This window comes from Simochromis diagramma, unplaced genomic scaffold (assembly GCF_900408965.1).
Source record: "Simochromis diagramma unplaced genomic scaffold, fSimDia1.1 OVJJ01000545.1, whole genome shotgun sequence".
Taxonomy (NCBI): Eukaryota; Metazoa; Chordata; class Actinopteri; order Cichliformes; family Cichlidae; genus Simochromis; species Simochromis diagramma.
In genome coordinates, this window is record NW_024387371.1 from 5,920,988 (window position 1) to 5,942,181 (window position 21,194).

Consider the following 21,194-nt stretch of genomic DNA (forward strand, 5'->3'; position numbering starts at 1 on the left):
TAACTTTAGGCTCAACTATTGAATATCCTATCAGCTTAAAATTAACAGCCCAAAATCCTAGAGGGCCCTTGGCTTTCATTTAATTTATTTGCAGATCTCATATGGGCTGACACGATGATTGTTATTCTCTTTGCGATGAATCTCTGATATCTAAGATTTCTGTCAATATTGCATTCCACAGATCTGAAAACCATGTGGAATAAAATTTTCTTCATATTCAAACACAGGGTGAACTATTGTGAGGAGCTCCTTCTAAAAGTCAAAACACTCACAATAAGTAGGTTGGATCATTAGGATCTCTCTAAAGTTATTTGAGGATTGCAATAATATAGTTTCGCGCTTGCTTGACTTTTGCTTCTTGCCCTCAGTAATACATAATAGTCTAACAGGTTACCTGGAGCTGAAATGTAGAGTTACTATTCAAGTTAATTTATGTAAACTTGTTAAAGTGATAATCAAAAGTGGATTACACTGAAATTCCTCAAAATTTTCCCATATTATGCACACAAAGAGAAGCAGTGATGATTAGTGATCATTGTCAAGCAGATTTGATTACCCTGGTAGTAATGGCTGTAAGACGTTGAACATCTATGACTGGTGTTCATTGCCATTACACCCCTATACAATCTAATTCAATAACCCTGCATTTAATCTTATTTTATAGAAAAATATAATGTTCACTTTATCTCAGAGGCATTGAATCATTTATTCTCTCGCTGTGCTGCAATATGTGTTGCCTTTGATATTGTGTCCCTCGTGCAGGTGGGGGTGGACAACAACATCTCTGAAACCTTTTTAACTGCAGATATCAGGTATTTGTCACACGTTCCAGTAGCTATGTCAATGTAAAAGTAAGTCAGTATTCAAAATATCAGCACCATAGCACTAAAGCTGTCTGACTAATATCATTATTCACACCTGTGCTCTTCCAGCTGTTTGTGTAAAATAATTTCTGTCATGAGAGAAGAAAAAACACCAGTCCCTTCATATGTAAAAACAGACTATAAGGTTTAGGTGAAACATTTCATTTTAGTCTTCTAGGTTGTATAACCCAGACCCAATAGCTATTTCAGTGCGCATGTGGGAATGTGAGTACAGTTTTGAGACAAGAAATACATTGTTTAATGCAGTGGTTCTCAAACTTTCACAATGAGTACCACCTTATAAAATATATGGCTCTTAAAGTACCACCCTTATGACCCACATTATAGTACAGTAGTATAGGCCTATTTAACACCATATACAGTTTACATGAGACAATTTTATTTCTTATATGAATGTTATTGTCATAAACAGGATGTGACAAGTGATAATAATAACAACTGTACTGCATTAAAACATTCACAGCAGGTGGGATATCCGGTCTTTAAGTGATGAGTTGACAAACCCCGCTTCCTGTTTTTAACATGTTTTAATGCTTTGTATCTTGTTCCATTTATTCTGAACAAGCCCCTAAAAAGTTAGTGATCACTGTCGGCCTCTCTCAGTTTTTATCACCACTATTCAATTAAAGCTCAATTTTTAAAACCTTACGATGTAACTAACTGACTACTGCCCAGCCCATGCAGCAATATATTAATGACTAACCTCGTATTGTAGTTTGATTATCTCAGTTTTTCTCTGACTGAAGTTTGGTCCGTTTACAGCATCCTGCCATGTGATTACATTTGTCCCTAACCATCGGGAACCATTGCGTTAACTTTATCAAGTGGAAAAAAGTTAGCATTCATCCTCCAGCTTCACTCTGTTTATATTATGCTAACCACAGCTGTATAGTGAGCCACCACGTAGCACATCATTATATAACAGCTAGCCCAACTTCAGTAACCGTAAAACACTGTTTCGTTTTCTGTCTTAATTTATGTCGGAAGTGATAGCAGAACTGTACATTTTAATTTTTCAGAAATCCCTCAATCAGAACATGGTATATTATTTAATCTTACAATTTTGGGAGAGACTTCTTGCGTACCACTAGAGGGAGCCCACGTACCACCAGTGGTACGCATACCATAGATTGAGAATTACTGGTTTAATACAACACATCTACAGTACTGTACACAAGTTTTCAGCCACCCCTTGTTTCATTTTATTCAGTTTCCAAGGACCCATTTTCTCCTTTTTTTTATTCCATGCTATTGCTTAAAGTCTTAACCAATAGCAAAAGTCAGGCTTTCCAAGAGTCTTTCAAAGTTCCAATTCAGAAATTAGCTGTTTTTTCACTTATTTTAGGAGGAAACTTTTTCTGTTTGATAAGCCACTTAAACACTGACATATGGTTCATTCAAGAATAAAAAGGCTTTGAACTCAGGGGCTGAACCAGTGTTGGGTCTACACATAACCAGAGGTGTGAAGCAACAAAGTACAAATACTTTGTTATTGTACTTAAGTAGAATTTTCAAGTATCTGTACATTACTTGAGTATTGATTTTACTAACAACTTTTTACTTTTACTCCCTACATTTTAAACAAATATCTGTACTTTATACTCTTAACATTGGTTTAACGCATTTGAGAGGAGTTATTATTTTATAACACTGCAATCCTTCAAACTTCAAACTGATTTGAGCCTGAACAGTAACATGTGAAAGGCAATTATGTTTGCATTTAGTCACCAGGAGATGCGGCATAAAAAGAAATAAAAGATATAAAAATCTGTGTGTGCCATAGTCCGGGGTTGAAGGGGGATGGTGTTTTTAATCATTTATTTTTTGGCACAACATCCCATAAACTGCAGCTGCAGACAGGCGAGCATAAAGGCGGTAACATCTTTTATGTGACAGAATCAGCAGTTCAACTCATACTGGAGTACTGTTAACACTAGTATCTGTACTTTTCCCACCTCTGCACATAACAGACAACTTGGCAAAGAACCAATTTTAGGTTGCATTGCTAGATACTTAGTTACTTACTAGTAACTAAAATAAATTACTTAGTTACCAGTAGCCTGGTAAGTAAGTAATTTATTCAAATATCTTTGCTTTAAGATGATTCCTTTTAAAAGGCATAAAATTGTAACTTGGCAAATTTGTTAACTGTGTCTTAAAAACAAACAAAAAAACAACAGCAGATGAATAGTATCTGAGATTATTTTTCTTACAAAATGAGAAAAAAGAAGAAAAAAAACATTGCAAAGACTTGGTACAGGACCTGAGTAATGCATCTGGACTTTCAGCCTCATCCGAAATGTTCTCAGTGGAAGGGTTTGTGTCAAGAAGTCATTCTTGTGGAAGGGAAACTCGAAAAAAAGGCTGAGGTCTAACGAACTGCACAAGAACTGGACACCAAAGCATCTGATTGGCAACAGCCAACAAAAGGCAGCCAATATCCAAAGAATCCAAAGAAGAGCTTTATATGTCCTTCAACAAGCCTAGCCTCATGAGGCTGGTTAAAGAAACTGCTTGCCTTAAAGAGTTGATGCTGTGTTGAATAATAAAGGTGGATATATCAAATATTGACTTTCAAGCTCACTGGTGTTGCAAAACCTCTGTTTTGCCATTATTTCTGTATTTTCATGTATGTTTCAAGACATTTCAATTAATCACTGCTCTGATTTCCAATTTTCCTAGCAAAATCTATGCTAAATAAATATAATAATCTTCTTATTCATACGCATATCACAATCACATGTAAATCTTATGAAGTCATTCGGATACTGTGTTGTGTTTACCACCGGGAGGGGATACAAGGTGAGAGGAATTTAAGAAGATGACATCATAACTTCTGCAGCATGAACCGCGCGTTTAACCTCGTCTCAAGATACTACGTATCTTATAACAACGTGAGAGGAAGTCACCTTTCAGTCTAAAAGCACAGAAAGGAACGTTTGAAGCCTCATGCAAAAGAGTTCGTGCATCATATTAAACCTATATACAAAGAAAACGCCTTAGAATAAAACATTTACTTTCAGGTTTAGAGAACTAGCTTTTACAATGAATGGGTTTTGTAGCAACATGTAAATGTTTTACTTTGAAACTGTTGTCCGGTATTATTCCGTCTCGCTTGAAAGTCGTAGTGGAAGTCGCTACTCGCATACTGGCTGTACCAAGTTTTTGCTCGCTGGTGCCAACGCCCGGCGAAACAGACTGCTTACGTTAGCTAGCAGTGACACAAGAGGGACACGGGTACGTAGCTAAAACATGTAACCGGCATATTGGGAAGTTGTGCAGTCGTCTGATTTTGTTTGTGAACTACGCTTTTCTATATTGACCTCATAGAAACTAATGGAGCGTTTGTTTACACCCTTACGTTATCCGACTGGCTGCTAAACTAGCTAACAAGTTAGCATTGCGTTAGCAGAGTTTGCTAAATGATGCGCAAACATGATTCAGTTGCCAGTAATTATTTAAGTAGTTATCGCCACATTTTGTGACTAATGTAAAAAAATGTTTACATACACTAAACGTGGGAAGGTAATTAAATGAGTAAGCAAGTCATTAGCTAACGTTAGCCTTCAGAGAATGTTGTTGATAGCTGGGTGTGACTCTTAGCTGTTTAATTCTAGAAAACTCCGCTGTTCTACTTGGGTTCCATCGTCTCATTAAGAAGTTATTCGCAGTGGATACGACAGAACATTTTAATAGCTTAACATTGTCTTTAGGTGTCTAAAATATTGAATATTGGCCTAACCTTCGTCAGTTGTCACCTCCTCCTTGCAGGTAACGTGATAAACGTGATTGCCAGCAGCTTCAGAAAGCACAGAGATGCAGACTATCAAGTGTGTGGTGGTGGGTGATGGAGCAGTGGGAAAAACCTGTCTGTTGATTTCATACACCACCAATAAATTCCCCTCAGAATATGTACCAACAGTAAGTTTTCAACAACAAAAAAATAAATGTTTTCACTTCAATGTGCATCGTGGTTCAAAATATTCTGACATGTAACTTATTCTATCGCAGGTGTTTGACAACTATGCAGTAACTGTAATGATTGGGGGTGAACCATACACCCTTGGCTTATTTGACACTGCAGGTACAATTCATTTTAGTTCCACTTTTAGTTAAATGTGTTAGTTTTATTTAGTCTGTCTCTTGGTAAATTATTATGTGTATGTGTGTGGTCTCTCCTTAGGTCAGGAGGATTATGACCGGTTACGACCTCTAAGCTACCCGCAGACTGATGTCTTCTTAGTGTGTTTCTCAGTTGTTTCACCTTCCTCGTTTGAGAATGTGAAAGAAAAGGTATATGATTTTATTCTAAATACAGAATTTTTTTTGTTATTGAAACCCCGTAACCTGAGAAATTCCAAAATGGTCAAAATAGTAAAGAACATGAAATAGTGATAATGAAGACAAAGACAACAAGCAGATCAGGTTACCACAGATAATGGTCCTAATAAAAGAGGTTGGGGGGAGTTTTTTTTGTTTGTTTGTTTCGAGAACCAGACAACTCTTGCTGCTCCCTCCCATTTCTTTCTTTCTCTCTTTCTTTCTTTTCTCAGTTGCTGGATAATTTATACTTTGATCACTTTGGAACAGGTTTTGTGGGGAGAAATGCCAAGTCACTGATATGGATTCACCAACATCCCACTAGACCAATACCTCTAACCCTCATGTAGTGACCTCCCACTATAGGATGTGAGGGCCGCCCAAAACAACTTTAACTGGTCTAGATAAGTAGAATTGTAAACAATATGCAATAACTTTAGAGATAAAAGAAAGATTTATTGCACACAGAGCAGAAACACTGCTTGACCCTGGCCATTATTGACCCTTTCTGAGCCACCATGGCTACTTCTAATGAGGATCATCCTGAGCCATCCGTGGTGTCCAAGGTTATGACGAGCATAGTTTAGCAATAGTAGTGATGGTTCTAGTTTTATTATTGTAACTTTCCCCCCCCCATCGCTCTATCCTGTAAATAATATCAATTTGGACTGAATAGAGCCTCACATTTCCACATAACCTCACAACACGTTCATACACATGCAGCTCAGTCACACGCACTAATTTTAATGAAATGTGAAATATGCAAATATATACCTAATGTATGCATGTTTTTCTTGTTTTTTTCTCTCTGTGTGTTCCACATATTCTCTTTCGGGGTTTTTTCTGTCAGTGAACTAGGTTACAATGTTGTGCTGTGATTTCAAGACTGTATTTTATTTTTTTATCTTTTACAATCTATTGTAGTATGTAATTCAACCATACATGTTATGTGAAAATTAAGATAATATGGTTTGGTTAACACAATCTCTACTGAAGACACAAAACCCAGCCTTAGGGGGTCTAAAACTACTGTACTCTTACCGCTGGTTCTAAGCCTGGATAAATGGGACTTTAACAGCAGGTGTAAAATCTATGCTAAGTCAATTTTGGACCAAATTAAAATGTGACGACCCCTTGTAAAAATAATGGAGAAATTGAAAATGCCTATTTTAATTTTAGGAATTGTAGAAATATCTGGTTAGTTTGTGAGTTTCTTTTTCTCTGTGGTCCTCCAATAATAGAAAAGTTTATGAAAATGCAGTGCATTTTCTGGCAGTCATGTAAAATAATCTGTAGATCCCTGTTTTTGATGAGTTTGTTTTGTTTTTTCCCCACCAGTGGGTTCCTGAGATAACTCACCACTGTCCCAAGACCCCTTTCCTGTTGGTAGGCACTCAGATTGACTTGCGTGATGACCCGTCTACAGTGGAGAAGTTAGCCAAGAACAAACAAAAGCCAATCACTCCTGAGACAGCAGAAAAGCTGGCTCGTGACCTTAAGGCAGTCAAATATGTTGAGTGCTCTGCTCTAACACAGGTAAGATCTCTCATTACACAATACACTTAAAAACTGCTGTAACAAGCATGTTTCTGAATGCAATCTCTTAACATGGGTAGAAGTGTTTATGTTTTGCTAACACCACTTACCTAAAAACTCCCATCTAACACTGTGTACCTGTCTTTCTTCCTCCTTTTCCTCTTGCTGTAGCGGGGATTGAAGAACGTATTTGATGAGGCTATCCTAGCTGCTTTAGAGCCCCCCGAAACTCAGAGAAAGAGAAAATGCTGCTTGTTCTGATGTCTTCTTGAATCTTGCTTTGCCTCTCGATCGTATGCTGCTCATTCATTGTAAACAAATGTCTGTTACTAAAATAAGCCCCATGCTCTTTCAAACTTTAAACCTCTGTACCCATCAACCTTTTTCCTTTGTTTCATGTGTGCTTTCTTTTCAACTAATCTCAATAATTGTCCATGCTGCCTATTGACGATGGTGCCAATCTTTAGTTCTTCACCTTGCGGACAAGTCTGTGTAACCTGACATGTCTTTGAGGGGTGGTGGGTTGTTTTTGTTTTTGTTGGGGTTTTTTGTTGTTTGTTTTGTTTTTTTTAAGCAAACATTCCCTTACATCAGCATTGAGCTCATCCGTTGTACCCTATTTAAGCATCAGTGCTACTGTCTTTGACAGTAATATCTCTTCTTTCTTTTTTTTTCTACTGCAGCATCAAAATTTTCACAGGCTTTTGTCTTTAAGACAACTTGATCACGAGGAGAGACTTGTATAATGTTATTTCAATAAATGAAAATTTTGATTGCCATGCTCCATTTTTACTCAGCTTTCTTTTGCGCTCGCATATTTCCAGAAAATGGCTCTGTTTTGAATATTAATGTTTTGTTTCCACAGAAAGGATTAAAGAATGTGTTTGATGAGGCAATACTGGCTGCCCTGGAGCCACCTGAACCTAAGAAAAGACGTAAATGTGTTCTGCTCTAAGTTTCGCAGCAGTCTTCACACCAGTTTCCAAATCTAGGTTAACAGTACTGAAGAGGTTTTCTGCACAAGCACATTCCACTATAAGTTGAGATATTTTTAAATATTAGCCTTCTCACATAACCTTAAAACATACTTTGTGTAAGACTGATACACTTTGTCATAATTTGATGCCATTGAAATTTTGTACACAATGTGAACACTGAACGCTGACACTTAAGAAAATTCTAAGGAACACTTGGAAGTAATGTTTTGGTTTGGCCACGTTATCTTTGCAGAGGTTTTCTTGCAAAAGAAGTGATTATGCAAAGATATTTTTATAGAGCTCCTGTTTCAAGAGTCCTATAAAATAGAGCTTTAATAAAATCCCTTAAAGTTATAAATTTGCATTGACTACTTAGGTGTCTGTAGTTGCAACATACTGTAAATCCTGCTGTCATAAAATGCTTGTTTAGGGAAAGCTCCACTTAATCTTCTCAACATAGTCTTAAGGTAAATGTAAGAAACTTAAAGAAATATGGAACTTCTGGGTATGTTTTTATCTTCGGTCTGATAAAAGTGGAAAATCTATTTCACTGTTACTATAAGTTTGAGTACAACTATATCCCAGTCATTTGCTTTTTCTGACAAGCATCAAGGAGACAATGTATGTCCTCAGTGATCATCAACAGATGGTAAAGTTAAACTTTGGAAGTGTAACTACTCCTAATGCTTGGCCAGTGACCTATATTGTAAACTGCAGCACCATTAACAGGTTGAGATCCTGTGGAAGTTATTAAATTACTTAACTGATAATTATTGCCTTTGACTATCCATTCCTAGATTGTGGGCTTGAATTTAATTTGTAAATATAGTGAAAGTAACTCGTAACTTATTGACTGAAAATGTGTATGTCACTAATGAAAGACTGAAAGAACCTTAGCTGAAATCACATTAACCAGAATATATTTCTCTCTTATTTTTTATTCAATTTCAAAGTTGGGACTGTATTTTTGTTTGTAATAAAGGTTCACAATAAAGCAGTATTATGATTATTAAATCCTACTTTCAATATTTCATTTTGTCATGTTATTAGATGGTTCAAACTTGAGAACCTGCCTATAGTTACACATACATACGTTTGAACTACCAAAGACATCAAAACTGATTATTCAGTCATTTTTTGATCCAAATTTTTATTATCAATAAGGCACAACAGGTCAATGCAAACATAGTTCTATTGTTCGTGAGCCAAATAACACTTCTAAAGTATTACAATAGAATTCAGATAAACCCAGGATAATCTCATTATTGAGGCATTATTGCCTCAAATAATGAGATCACTCACTGACGCCTTCATGCAACTACAAATATGTTCTCACCCAAGTTTTAAAGTATATGAAGGAAAGGTCAGACACAACGTTCAAAAAGCCTAAGAGCAAAGCTGTATTTTTTTCAGGAATTGTAATAGCTCTTTGGTATTTAACCAACCTCAGCACAAAAATATGGTGATGTTAGAGATCCCCCATTGTGGAGTTTGTAGTCACTGTGGCTACATTACATGAAGAATGTTTCAAATGTTTTCTACAAGCCTGTTTAGATTTATACATGTGCACTGGTGGGGGAATAAAAGACATGGTACAAAGTAACTGTAAAGCACAGCAATACACTTTCATGAATACAGTATATGGTTTAATGTGTTAAAATTTAAGCTCACATTATCATTTCCAGTTCTCACGGAAAGTACAAAAGGCAGGTATCTTTAAGGCAAATGCACAGGTTTGGTTTAGGGCTGTAGCAATAATGTAAACAAAGTCACACTGCCAGACAAGCAAGTCAAGGTACACATGAACCCTTTCACACATGAATTATGACAACCTCAATCATCATCATAATTTTTTCACAAGTATTTTTATTCATCTTTAGGCATGAAAAGATGAATAAAATACTTATGAAAAAAAATCCTGATTGAGGTCATAATTCATGCATGACAGGGTGAAATAACAATAAATACAACGAAACATGTCATACAGGTATAGCAACATTAAACAGCCAGTGGGTGGCAGGGTATGGAGTGACACATCAGTGTCCGATGTAGTGGTTTATGTGCAAGTATACAAACAACGCTGACACGAATACAAGAAAACAGCCTTTGAATAGCTGCAGTGACCACTATACGTGAAAGGGTTAAATCACTGAATACTCAGTCATCTCATATCTGTAACGGAATACAAACATAAATCGTATAGAAATCATATTTGCACATTATTTGACAGAAACCTCATAAAGCCAAAAGGACAGGTTTTGTCCCCAATAACTGTGTAGACAGTCTAAAGCAAACCAATCACTCAGTGAAAGTAACTGGCTCCTGGTTCAGTAAAACTCAGGTGCTTGTGTCTGAATTAGTACCGTAGATGTTTTCATAAATGCCTGAAAATTTCAGGTGTCCCATTACATCTGGCATAAAGGTAATACAGCATTTCCATAAAGAAACAACAAGAAATCACAACGGAAAAACAACAAGAAAATACAGTGGTGGTAGTTTAATGGTCTGGGGCTGTTTAGCTGCCTCAGGACCTGGAAGGCTTGGTGTGGTAAATGGAACCATGAATTTACCAAAACATCTATTTCCCAAAACATCCTGAAACAAAATCTCCTGCCATCCATTCATGACCTCAACCTAAAGCACACTTGGGTTCTGCAGCAGGACAACGATCCGAAATACACCAGCAAGTTCACCTCAGAATGGCTTAAAACAACAACAACAACAAAATGAACACTTTGGAGGGGCCTAGTTAAAGTATTGATTTCAATCCGATTGTGGCATAACCTTAAAAAGGTGGTTCATGCTCAATCAGGAAGGGGCAAACACTTTCTCAAACCAGGGTATACAGGTAATAGCTTTTCAGATCTACATTAAGTCATGCTTCTCATTGCACCATAACGTCTCAGGATGATATACATACACATATACAAAACTTTCTATTCCAAACCTTGTGCACATATATTAATCATAGCTCCAGAAACATGAATGGATGATAAGTAAGATGTAAGAAGATTATGTGCAATTGTAGGCAAACTGTCAAAATATGATGCTAACTCTCAATATCAAACAGTCAAAAAACTGTTTTATCCATTTTGTTGGTTTAAGATGCAAAAACATCTAAATTAAAAGCAGGTTAAATAAGTTAAACATGATTAGTATAATTTCAGAGAAAGTTAGTAAGCACATGTTAAATGAATCCCACCGACTACATATGTAGTCTATGTGTCCAGTGTTGGAAATAACTCAGAGCTGCCAGTAATGTAAATTCCGAAATGTCCTTTCCACCACCTTAAATCCCTCCCTCTACGTGTAAATCAAATGTATCCCACTCCTGGTCCATATTTATGAAACACATGGGTAATCTGAAAAACAAATAATCAGTCAGACAAAAGTTGTCCTTGGGTTTTCATGCAAGCGTTTTGTTGTCATACCTGTTTCCATTCTTCACGTCCTGTGCCACAGTAAATAGTCTCAGGTGAAAAGATCTCAATAAGCTGCTTCTTTTGATCTAGCAACTCTACCCGGATATCATAACTGCCGCCACAGTCGAAATGTGAAAGAATCCTAAATCAATAACACAATCCAATGAAAAAAATCAAGAATACTTTTTTTTAATCTACACCATATTTGATACACAAACATGTATCAATAATCATTTCATCTTAGACTGAACTTTATGAGCACAAACTGTGCCTGGTGAGCCGTATGTTTAATATTTAAACCTCAAAAACCTCTAATGACACAAAAACTTTTTTTTTTTTTTTTTTTTTTTTACATTAGTGTTATTTTCATGTGCTTTTCATTTTTATCCAATGACATTTCCCATTTTATATGGAACATGGCCTTACTTATGAACAGTTACACTCACTGGCCACTCAGAAATGCCTCAATTTTTCATGGCATAAATTCAACAAGGGACTGGAAACATTCCTCGCGGACTGTATTCAAATGGTCTCCACAGTCAATCATTTTGCTTACATCTACTTTTCTTTAATACGACTAGTTATTAATAAGCAGTCTGTTAAAGACCCCATGTTTATTCTCACCAATCAGATATTTTGATATCTGGTTGGGCATGATCCATAACAGATGGACTGTAACCTTCCTTCTCCAAGTCAATCAGCTGTGACTTTATGCACATTCTGTGGGAAACAAAAATGGTTTTCATGCTACATAATGTACACACACACATTAATAAAGCAGGATTAATTGTTCAGATGCATCAGAACTGTTAAATACTCACTCAAAAGAGGTCACAAAGTTTGCTTTGATTGTTTCATCTGGATGTGGTTGCCTAATTTCCTTAGCAACCCATCTATCACCACCATTTCTCAAGATCTCCCAGCTGTTTAGTCTTTCTACAAAATAAGTAAATAAATAAAATAAGCCGTAATGAGAGTTTAAAGGTTTTGCATTTATTAAGATTGATCATGCCACCTTGTTAAGTAAAACTTGTTTTGTGGGTTCTTACCTGCTCCGTTTGGATTTTTGAGGAGATTTCTTCTCTTCTTGGACAAGAAGTAAAACAACTTCCAGTCTTGTTTTTTAGAAACATTATTGGTGGAATATCCTTCTCTTCTACACCTTTTTTTCCCCACAAAGAGTTACTGTCAGCTGCTTCCTTCCATTGACTGCACACTAACCGACAAACGTAAATCACCTGATGGGGAGGAACATTTAGGAAGATCTCCTCCAGGACCTTAAAACAGAAAGAAAGAAGAACAGAAATGTAGGTTTTTAAAAAGAGGTTTTAAAAATATATATAACTCAACCATTCTATGTAATCACTGGGATCAGTGCAGTTTCTTTTGGAGTCAGTGCCACAAGATAATTCAATTCACTTTTATTTATATAGCACCATTTCACAACAACAATTGCATCAAGGTGATTTTATATTGCAACGTAATATTAAAAGGAAATCCCCAACAATATTATCAAAGGGAAAACCAATAATAATATTAAAGGGCTGCCCCTCCCTGAGCCCAGCAGAGCTTGGCCAAGGAGGGACAGGAGTCCTAGTAGTAGTCCTACATATTTATTTAGTGTGCACATTGAAGGACATATCCTGGTCAAAAACAACTCCAAGATCCCTCACGGAGTCATTGGAGCCCAACATAACCCCATCCAGAGTAATGGATGATAGATAACAAAAATAAAACTGGTTTGTAAGTTCTCCAATCAGGGTGGATATGGCTATGGGTTAGGTGTTTAAATGAATTTAAACTGTCTGGTTCTGTGGTTAATTCATAAGCTGGAATGGAAGATTGCTGCCACTCTCCCTTCTTGACCTGTGCACTGAGAATTCTGACGGTTCATATGACTCAGTATATCAGGTATGACTCATTTAAACTAAATTTGTAAGCCAGAAAAAATCAATATGTTGATCAATTCATAAATAAGCTTGACTTAGAAGAAAGAGACCTAATGTTTAATAATCAAAATTTAACAGTTTTTCTTTTTTGGTGCAGCTGAGGACGCTATATTGTTCTTTCTCCTTTCCTCTGTGATTTTTTTTTATGTTTAAATCATGTTTTTGCTTATTTTTGGTTTGTTTTTTGATGGTCTGGGAGCAGATACAGTGTCTTTGGCGATGGGGTTTGGGGGGGGGGAATGACAGAAGACGAGAAGCTGCAGAGAGATATGCAAGACTGTAACACTGCTTCCTTGTTCCCACTCTGCTGATTCAAAAAGGGGGATGAATCACAGGTTATTCCTATGCCATCAGTTCCATGGAAGAGAACTTCTTCCTTCACTTTGACCTTGGCGACTTTTTGTTCAAAAAGGCAACTAGCGACTTTTGCTGGTGTTACTGGAGACTTATGACGACTTGAAAGCACGTCAATAAACAGCGGATAGTCCTCGCGCAGTAGTCACCCCCAGGAGATGTTCACCCTTAAGCGTCTAAACTGCAAATGAATTGCGCATGAGCGAAGCCGCCCCTCCCACCCTGACTGTAACGCAGTCAGTTCTTCTTTTACTGTTACTTTTTGTAGATCACGAGGTTTAAAACTACTTAAAAACACACACACACACACACACACACACACAAGCTCGGATAAAGGAGGTGGTTTGGAATTGTGACATTAAAAACAATAATTGCTGATTGCTTAATAAATTTAATTTGTATATCTAAATATTTTCTAAATGCATTTAACTTTAATGTCTACATTGAGATACGTGTCTGACGCTGTAGCAGCTGCTGAGGACTTCTTCGGCGGACTTTGGTCTGAGTCCGAGCTGCTTTGACTTTCATCCATAGTGCTCCTCTTCATGTCTTGGCTAACGGTCCAGGAAAATAAACCATTTCCCACGCGCGCCACGCGTTTCGTTTTTATTGGATGTGATTTAAGGGGGGGGGGCATCATGTCATCCATTTATTAAAAACGTGATAAACAGCAGATTCTAAACTTTTTTCTTTCTTTTCTTTATTTTTTAAAATTTATTTAAGATATGTATTGGAATGTTTCATTCCAATACATAAATCATAACTTTTCAAGACTGTAACATAACACATTACTGGATCTTATTTCATTTATACTGCAAGTATATACGAATTGATCATTTTTATTGATGGGATTTGCAGTCGTGTCAGCATAGACTTAAGGTAGATGCAAGAAGCCTCATAGAATATGGCATTTCAAAGTTATGTTTATCACAGCTCCGACAATATCATAGAAACACAGTAAAACACAATACACGCTAATCCAACCCCGAAAGAAATGCCACCCCACACCATTACTGACCCACTGCCAAACCGGTCATGCTGGAGGATGTTGCAGGCAGCAGAACATTCTCCACGGTGTCTCCAGACTCTGTCACATGTGCTCAGTGTGAACCTCTCTGGCAAATGCCAAACACCCTGCATGGTGTTGAGCTGCAAACACAACCCCCACCTGTGGACGTCGGGCCCTCATCCCATCCTCATGGAGTCTATTTCTGACCATATGAGCAGACACATACACATTTGTGGCCTGCTAGAGGTCATTTTGCAGGACTCTGGCAGTGCTCCTCCTGTTCCTCCATGCAAAGGCGGAGGTAGTGGTCCTGCTGCTGGGTTGTTGCCCTCCTACGGCCTCCTCCACGTCTCCTGATGTACTCGCCTGCCTGCTAGTCGCGACTCCATGCTCTGGACGCTACGCTGACAGACACAGCAAACCTTCTTGCCACAGCTCGCATTGATGTGCTATCCTGGATAAGCTGAGCCACGTGTCTGGGTTGTAGACTCCGTCTCATGCTACCACTAGAATGAAATCACCGCCAGGATTCAAAAGTGACCAAAACATCAGCCAGAAAGCATAGGTACTGAGAAGTGGCCTGTGGTCACCACCTGCAGAACCACTCCTTTATTGGGGATGTCTCGCTAATTGCCTATAATTTCCACCTGTTGTCTATTCCATTTGCACAACAGTATGTGAAACCATTTGTCAGTGTTGGTTCCTAAGTGGACAGTTTGATTTCACAGAAGTGTGATTGATTCATCTTCTTCTTCATCACTCACTGTCACTTAAAAGTAAAAGTGAAATAAACCCTTCAAAAGTGCCTGAGAGCAAAGTTGTAGTTTGTTTTTATCCCGGGATTACAATGGCTCTTTGGTATTAAACAAAACAAGAACATCAACAAAAGAAAACCGTGGTGATGTTAGACGTTTGTAGTCACTGTGGCTAGACTACATGAGGAAGGTTTTAAATGTTTCATGTTGTATGCAAGCATGCATTGATTTACACATTTACACTTGGTCTCTATATGGTGTCAAGACCAGGAAATAAAAAATATAGAAACAAAGTAACCGTAAAGCACAACAATACACTTTAATTTTTGTTTTCAAATTTCACACAGTGCTATATAGTATATGGCTTTCAAGTTTCCCTCTGAAGTATGTGTTAATATTTAAGCTTACATAATTATATCCAGTTCTCACACTACAAAATGGAAAGTAAAGGCAAGTATGTGTAAGGCAAATATGGATTAAGTCACATGCTGGCTTCCAGACAAACAAGTCAAGGTGCACAATAAATCACTGAATACTCATTCATCCTACATCAACAACAGAATGCAAATATAAATCATACTTGCATATTATTTGACAAAAAACTCAAAACTAGAAGGACAGGTTTTATCTCCAATAATCACAGTTAAACTAGCAGACAAATTAAACAAGTCAATCACTCAATGGAAATAATTGGCTTCTGACAACATCTTATACATCCAGTTCAATGAAACTGAAGGGGTTCTTATGTCTGAATCAGTAGCTGTTCTCACAAATTCCTGAAATTTTCCAGATAAAATTTAACAAATTTACAGGACAACACAAAATGTTTAATTTAATCAAATTATACAAATGTATCTTACAAATCATTACACAAAGTAAATTTTTCCAAACATTTTTTTGTTTTAATGTTGATAAACATTGGCTCATGAAAAGTTGTGGAATTAGGTTAATTGGTAACTCTAAATTGCCCATAAGTGTGAATGTGAGTGCAAATGGTTGTCTGTCTCTGTGTTAGCCCTGCAAAAGACTGACGGCCTTTCTAGGGTCTACTCTGCCTCTCGCACTAAGACAGCTAGGATAGACTCCAGCCCCCCCACAAACCTGAAAAGTATAAGTGGAAGAGAATGGATGAATGGATGGGCTCATGAAAATCTGAAATCCAGCTACAAAGTAGTGATCCTTTTATTTTGAATTTGGGTAAACTTTGAGATGTATTTGTACATGAAATAGTACTTAGCCTGTCAAATTAAACAATACTCAGTAATCTTCAGTATTGACATCACAATGACAATCACAGAAAGCAAGTTTAAGGTGTTATTTAAGGTGTTCTGTGTGAAACATTAAAGTAAATAGCTTTTCACTGGAAAACTTGTGCACATACAGAGATTATAGCTCTGGAAACATGAATAGATGGTCAGTGAGATGTAAGAAGATAATGTGCAATTGCAGGCAAACGCAGGATGGAAGAACTGGACAAATTCCAACAAGCTATGTGTCCACTGCTGGACATATTTCAACGCTGCTGTCTGTGACACGTATTCCATACCATCCAGCCCAGAACTGTGTGTCCTTGCCACCATGGCTAAAACGAATGTATCTCACTCCTGGTCCATAACCCCGGAATACATGGATCTTCTGAAAAATAAATATCAGTAAACCAAATATGCTGGTGGGTTCTGCACTGTTACTAAACTTTATTAAATTTCACTTTGTACATACCTGATTCCACTCCTTATCACTCCACTGATCAAAGAAAACAGTATCGGGAGTATAGGACTGGATAACCTTCTGCTTTGCATCCAGCAACTGCACAAGGATTGAATATTCACATCCACAATCCCATCGTGGTGCATACCTGTAACGAGGATGTATTTGTACAAAGATTAGGGATCACCAATCATATCAAGCTATGTTTTTCTCTCTTATTATTCAAGCCTTAAAAGGGATATATTCCTATATGTTATCAGTAAGTTTTGTTTAGTTCCACGGTTTCAAAAACTAAAAAAAAAAAAAAAAAAACTTCTTTTTTTTTTTTTAAAGATTACAACAGCTTACCTAAAGGTTTTTGTTAAGTGCAAATTTTTTGCATAAAGTAGGGTTTTCAAACTTGATCTCAACACCATTTTCAATATCAACAGGAAAATTCTGACCCCATGCCACAACAACAGAACTATTTGCAAAGAAGTCATGTCTCAAAAAATGTAATTTAGCAAAGCAAGTTTAGAGATATTATTTGTTTTACAAACTATTTAGATAATTTCATTACAGATCGAGAAGTATTTAAGAATGTATTAATAAACCAAAGGCCACAACAAACATGACAATACTTAACATCTAAATAATTTAATTATTGTATAGAAAACCTATATTGAAAATTTAAAAATGAACTTTTCTACTATTGCAAAAGTAGAAGTGTTATCATCTTGTCCACATCTGCCTGCAGTCTCTCTCTCATTCAATGTTCACACAGCTCCGCTTCTGTCTGCAGTTCTTTACATCCTCAGTGCTGCTCTTCAAGCCCAAACTTGTATGATTCGGCTGCTCTGCTCCAGGTCTCACTCTTTTTGCTCAGATTAGTCCTCCACACTCTGTGATCAGTTCAACTACAGTTTCCCCGCTCCTCTGCACAGACCGCAACCTGCCCGGTTCTCCATGTGTCCGTAATCCGCACTGTCACATCTCAATATTCCATCCACAACACATTCAGCCTGCAGTCATTTTTCATCTTTTATCTAACTACAGTCCGCTAGCAGCTAGGTTAATAATAACAGATGGCAAATGTAGCTATCAGTTAATTGCTAACAGAGAAATGGTTAATGTTAACATATGCATTTATAATAACGGGAGCTTTACTAACCTCTCGAAATTCTTGAAAAGTTTTGTTCAGTGTTATGAGGATTTACTATTTCATCTATCAGCGAGAGGAGGAGCTATGTGCCTGACTGTCTGCATTGGTCCTGTTTAAAGTTGTGCGTCAGCTAGAGAAGGCCCAGAGGGCTCTGTTGGTACCGGTGCTGTTGCAAATGAATATCTTAATTTTATATAATTTTTTTTCATATTGATTATAATCAAAGTATGATTTTAACAAATCTAATGTACATTTGAAATGCTTTTAAAAAGTGTACCCAAATCCTTTTTGCAACTAACTACGGAACTAACTAAAAAACTGTCAGCATGTCATGTGTATTCATCTCACCAATCAGATATTTGGATGTCTGGTTTGAACTTATCCATAAAGGTCGGGTTGTAGCCTTCCTTTTCCAAATCAATTACCTGCTCCTTTGTGCACATGCTGCAAAAACAGACATGATTTTAAAATAGTTTAACATTTAATACTAGTACATCATTTGAATTAAGCATATAAAATTAATTGCCATTTATTTTTTGGAGGACTACTGGTAAATACTCACTGAAAAGAGGTCACAAAGTTTTTCTTGACTACTTCATTTGGATGCGGCACCATAACGTCCTCTAATTTCCACCCATCACCACCATTCTCCTTTATCATCCAACCTGTCATTTTTCCTAGGAAAACAAAAACCCACAAAAGGTTTGCATCTCATTTTATTTTTAAACACACAAAAACTGTTTTTCAAATTAGTTGTTGAGCTTCAAGGATTCTGACCTTCTCCTCTTGGATTCTTGAGAAGATTTCTTCTTTTCTTGCGCAAGTAGTAAAATAACCTCCAGTCTTCAGGTGTTTTGGAAGAATCACGAAGGTTGTATCCTTCTCTTCTACATCTTACTCTCCATAAAGATTCACTGTCAGCCACTTCTTTCCACTGTGAGCACACCAACCGACAAACATGAACCACCTGTTCGGCCGGAACATGTAGGAAGATTTCCTCCAGGATCTCCAGAGGAACAGGGAAGAACTAGATTTAAAAAAAAAAAAAAATAAAAAAAAATAGCACTGATAAGAAGGAGCTTTAAAAAATAAGTTCAGTTTTCCATCACTGCACCTGGATCAATAGTCCCAGCTGTTTACATAATCTCACCATTTGAACTACATCAGCATTTTACAATATTATTGATTTCCACAGACAACACAAAAAAAGAAAAAGAACAAAACAAAAGCGTTTAAAAAATTAACTTTTCAAGCACTTCATTCATGAACTTTCATTCACAGGGTGGCTATAAAGCACATTTGGATTCCTTCTAAATGAGGTTCCTTTGTACTTGCACTGAAATAGTAACTATTTAAACTGTTTTAATCACAAAATCTAGAAACCAAAGATGTGTATGTCTGGCAGACAAAACCCTGCCTCTGAATGTATTTTTCTTTCTACATAAGGATTGTTGCTAGACTGGAATTATATTAAAAAAAAAAAAAAAAAGGAAATGTTCTGTTGTGCTATGATTGTTTTCTTTTTCTTCTGCTGACAGGCAGCTACTGATGACTTAAGCATCAGAAAAGGTTCCCCAGATGGTAAAAAATGTCAAGTTGGCCATGTTGCTTGTTTAAGTGACACAAATCTCCCTTTATTTGTTATGATGCAAGTTCAACTATCCAGCTAACAAAATCCTAGTTAATTCTCTTCATCTGGATGTATTGTTTTTTTATTGGGAACAATCATTTCATCACTCATCCAAGTGACTTTTTCCATTCTCCAAATCTGAAGATGTTTCTGAGTCACAGTCATTATGTGATGATGATCACATCAGTGTGATGCATAATCCTCTCTGCAAAAGTTTTACATTTGTGCCAATAGACGCAAAACCTTTGCACCTCTTTACCCACAAGATTCCAAAACCATTTTAGCTTAAAACCTGCGATTGTTCAGGGAATATAAAAGATAAAATAAAAAGACATCAAAGGATCCCATCTGACTCACTGGATGGGCTAGTTTCACCAATATTTCATTATATTTTGTATTCTTTCTCCTTAATGCAGATTTATGGTTCAGCAGGAATTATAAAAAAGGAATTGCAAACCCATTTGAAACTCTGTAACCTGGCGTTCACGTCTCTAAGGGGCAACCCCAAAACACTGTGATTGGTCTGTTGAGTACCCTTGTTTCCTTCTCCAATACTGCTTCGTCTTTACCTGACAATATAAAGCGCAATGAGGCAACTATTTGTTGTAAACTGACACTATATAAGTAAACCTGAACTGAACTTTATCACTTTGCTCTTTTCCGTTGCTGGCTGATGGACAACAAACAGCACATGCATAGACAAAGCTCATTCAGCAGTTACCTTGTGTTTAAAAGTCCAGTAAGGCACTCACCTCTTGAGCCGAGGACGAGCTTGCCTGCTGTGCAACAACGTAGCTTGTGCCAGACTTTGAACTCGCAGTACCATAGCTGTGACTTGCACCCATGACTTTCGTTTTCCTCTTCATGCCCTGCGACGAACCAAGGGCTGTGAAGTAGCCTGATGTTACTATACCCCCCTCGCTGTCTTCTCTAAAAACAAGTCTTTTCTAACGTCGTTGGTGCTGACCCACTTGTAGCCGACAACGCGGAAGTGCAGCTAGAGATAAGGTCCAACTGTTTTATAGATTAGAAGTCATAATGTTACAAGACTAAATTTAACCAACGACAAGTGACTCGTTTAATTTCTACAGTCAAAGTAATCACTTACGGGAATACATGGTTTGTACTCTCATGTTACGTTGCCCTTCCTGTCAGTTGCGGTGGTATTTACCTCGAGACATTCGAGCCGCCCTTCATAGGCTCTAAAATGCTACATAGGTAGTTCGTCCACAACAGTCACTCCCACTGTGATTGCACTCTCTAGCACGCAGTAACCGAAGAACACAGACTGATTATGTTAATACCGTAAAACACCGGGGATACTCCGGAAAACATACCTAGCTAACACTCTTCTAAGCCTTCTTGACGGAGACTTCCGCTATGGGTCATCCGGGGATTTCCCCCCTTTTTTTAATGAACAATTTCGAACAGCAAATAGACACTATTCATCAAATCGTTTCTATCAAATAATTTACGCAGCTTATTTCATATATACTGTAAGAAAGTTTTA

At 37.2% G+C, this 21,194-nt stretch overlaps 3 protein-coding genes across 7 annotated transcripts; 1 reads left to right on the plus strand and 2 right to left on the minus strand.

Moving 5' to 3' along the window:
* The first annotated feature begins 3,984 nt into the window (after positions 1–3,984).
* Positions 3,985–8,731, plus strand: LOC120719020 (cell division control protein 42 homolog). Of its 2 annotated transcripts, none has more exons than XM_040007852.1 (6): positions 3,985–4,121; positions 4,656–4,805; positions 4,896–4,968; positions 5,068–5,177; positions 6,543–6,740; positions 6,912–7,521. In XM_040007852.1, exons 2-6 carry the CDS (start codon positions 4,701–4,703, stop codon positions 6,999–7,001), a joined length of 576 nt encoding a protein of 191 aa, XP_039863786.1. In that variant the 5' UTR covers positions 3,985–4,121; positions 4,656–4,700; the 3' UTR covers positions 7,002–7,521. The 2 variants fall into 2 exon arrangements, with proteins under 2 accessions (XP_039863786.1, XP_039863785.1); XM_040007851.1 differs by lacking the exon at positions 6,912–7,521 and adding an exon at positions 7,606–8,731 and having other exon boundaries at positions 3,988–4,121.
* A 2,735-nt stretch (positions 8,732–11,466) lies between these two features.
* LOC120718884 (F-box only protein 6-like) lies at positions 11,467–13,974 on the minus strand. Its single transcript, XM_040007611.1, is given in 4 exon segments — positions 11,467–11,924; positions 12,151–12,309; positions 12,312–12,416; positions 13,885–13,974. Coding segments are annotated over 4 exon segments (519 nt in total). The 3' UTR covers positions 11,467–11,759.
* A 1,526-nt stretch (positions 13,975–15,500) lies between these two features.
* Positions 15,501–21,194, minus strand: LOC120719019 (F-box only protein 6-like). Of its 4 annotated transcripts, none has more exons than XM_040007849.1 (7): positions 20,856–21,189; positions 20,437–20,553; positions 18,832–19,081; positions 18,617–18,731; positions 18,403–18,498; positions 16,926–17,061; positions 15,501–16,841 (listed from the first exon to the last, which is right to left on the minus strand). In XM_040007849.1, exons 2-7 carry the CDS (start codon positions 20,548–20,550, stop codon positions 16,695–16,697), a joined length of 858 nt encoding a protein of 285 aa, XP_039863783.1. In that variant the 5' UTR covers positions 20,551–20,553; positions 20,856–21,189; the 3' UTR covers positions 15,501–16,694. The 4 variants fall into 4 exon arrangements, with proteins under 4 accessions (XP_039863783.1, XP_039863782.1, XP_039863781.1 ...); XM_040007848.1 differs by having other exon boundaries at positions 20,793–21,189; XM_040007847.1 differs by having other exon boundaries at positions 20,437–20,698; positions 20,793–21,187.